The sequence below is a fragment of the Sinocyclocheilus grahami genome, unplaced genomic scaffold (genome assembly GCF_001515645.1).
Source record: "Sinocyclocheilus grahami isolate Dianchi unplaced genomic scaffold, SAMN03320097.WGS_v1.1 scaffold33634.1, whole genome shotgun sequence".
NCBI lineage: Eukaryota > Metazoa > Chordata > Actinopteri > Cypriniformes > Cyprinidae > Sinocyclocheilus > Sinocyclocheilus grahami.
Window position 1 is genome coordinate 563 of NW_015521907.1, and position 1,206 is coordinate 1,768.

Consider the following 1,206-nt stretch of genomic DNA (forward strand, 5'->3'; position numbering starts at 1 on the left):
AAGGAGGTACCTGAACCATATCTGGAGACCATAATATTATAGCAACCAACTAGAAATACATTAAAAACAGCATAAAAATCTTTTTTTTTATTGTCTATTATAATTTTGAAATGTTTGAAATGTTTCTGACAAAATTGATACATTTAGAATATGATGAAGTTGGTTTAAAAATGATGAAATGTCAAAAAATCATAGAGACACTTAAGGTGGTAACTGAGCAATATCTAGAGAGCAGAATATTAAAGCAATTTGATAATAACATTTCTCCCAAAGTAATAATATGATTTCTCCCAATGGGCCCAAAGCTTTTCACAGTAGATGCTGCTGTATCTTGCTCATTTTTCGAATGTGTCTGGTGCATTTTAAAACAAATTTGATCTTTTTAGGACGTTTTAGTGTATTTGTAAATGGTTCATTTCTAATGTACTTCCATATTTGCTGCCCTGCAGGAAGGAACAGGAGTTGGACTCTGAAGACGCCATCATTCTGCATCAGTTTGCCCGGCCCAAAACTGGAGTCCCTAGCCTGTCCCCCTTTTGCCTGAAGATAGAAACGTACCTGCGGATGGCGGACCTGCCCTACCAGGTATCCAAGTACAGTATATGATGATGAAGATATGCTGTGAAAAGAGATGGACGGTTTTTAAACACAAAACCATTTTCTCCACAGAACTATTTTGATGGGAAGTTGTCTCCTCAAGGGAAGATGCCGTGGATCGCGTATAATAAGGAGCAGGTGTGCGGGACAGAGTTCATCATAGACTTCCTGGAGGAGAAGCTTGGCGTGAACCTCAACTCCACCCTGAGTCCTCAGGAGAAAGCCATCTCACGCGCCATCACCAAAATGGTGGAGGAGCACTTCTACTGGTGAGACTGAGCTGGTTTTTCTTCACGTTGTTCTTCACGAACAGCCTTCTTTAGTTCATCATTATATTGTTAAAAGACAGAGATCAGATGCCTTTCATAAGTGGATTCCAACTTGAACATGACCTACTGAATGATTAAAATGAGTTGATAATCTAAATGCAATGTGTTTCGCTATAGGACGATAGCATACTGTCAGTGGGTGGACAATGTGGAGGAGACGCAGAAGATGTTAGCCACAAACGGGCCGCTGAGTGACCTGCTCAGGTGGATCTTGAGTCAGGTGACCGGCAGCATCGTGAAGAGAGAGATGTACGGCCACGGGATCGGACGCTTCTCCAAA

At 41.3% G+C, this 1,206-nt stretch overlaps 1 protein-coding gene across 1 annotated transcript; it reads left to right on the forward strand.

The window, feature by feature from the left end:
* Positions 1-449: 449 nt before the first annotated feature.
* LOC107580447 (failed axon connections homolog) lies at positions 450-1,203 on the forward strand (the record flags this gene model as incomplete). The annotated part of the gene is made up of 3 exons (XM_016266149.1): positions 450-585; positions 670-866; positions 1,044-1,203. Coding segments are annotated over 3 exons (493 nt in total), but the record flags the coding sequence as incomplete, so codon positions are not given.
* Between the last annotated feature and the right edge of the window lie 3 nt (positions 1,204-1,206).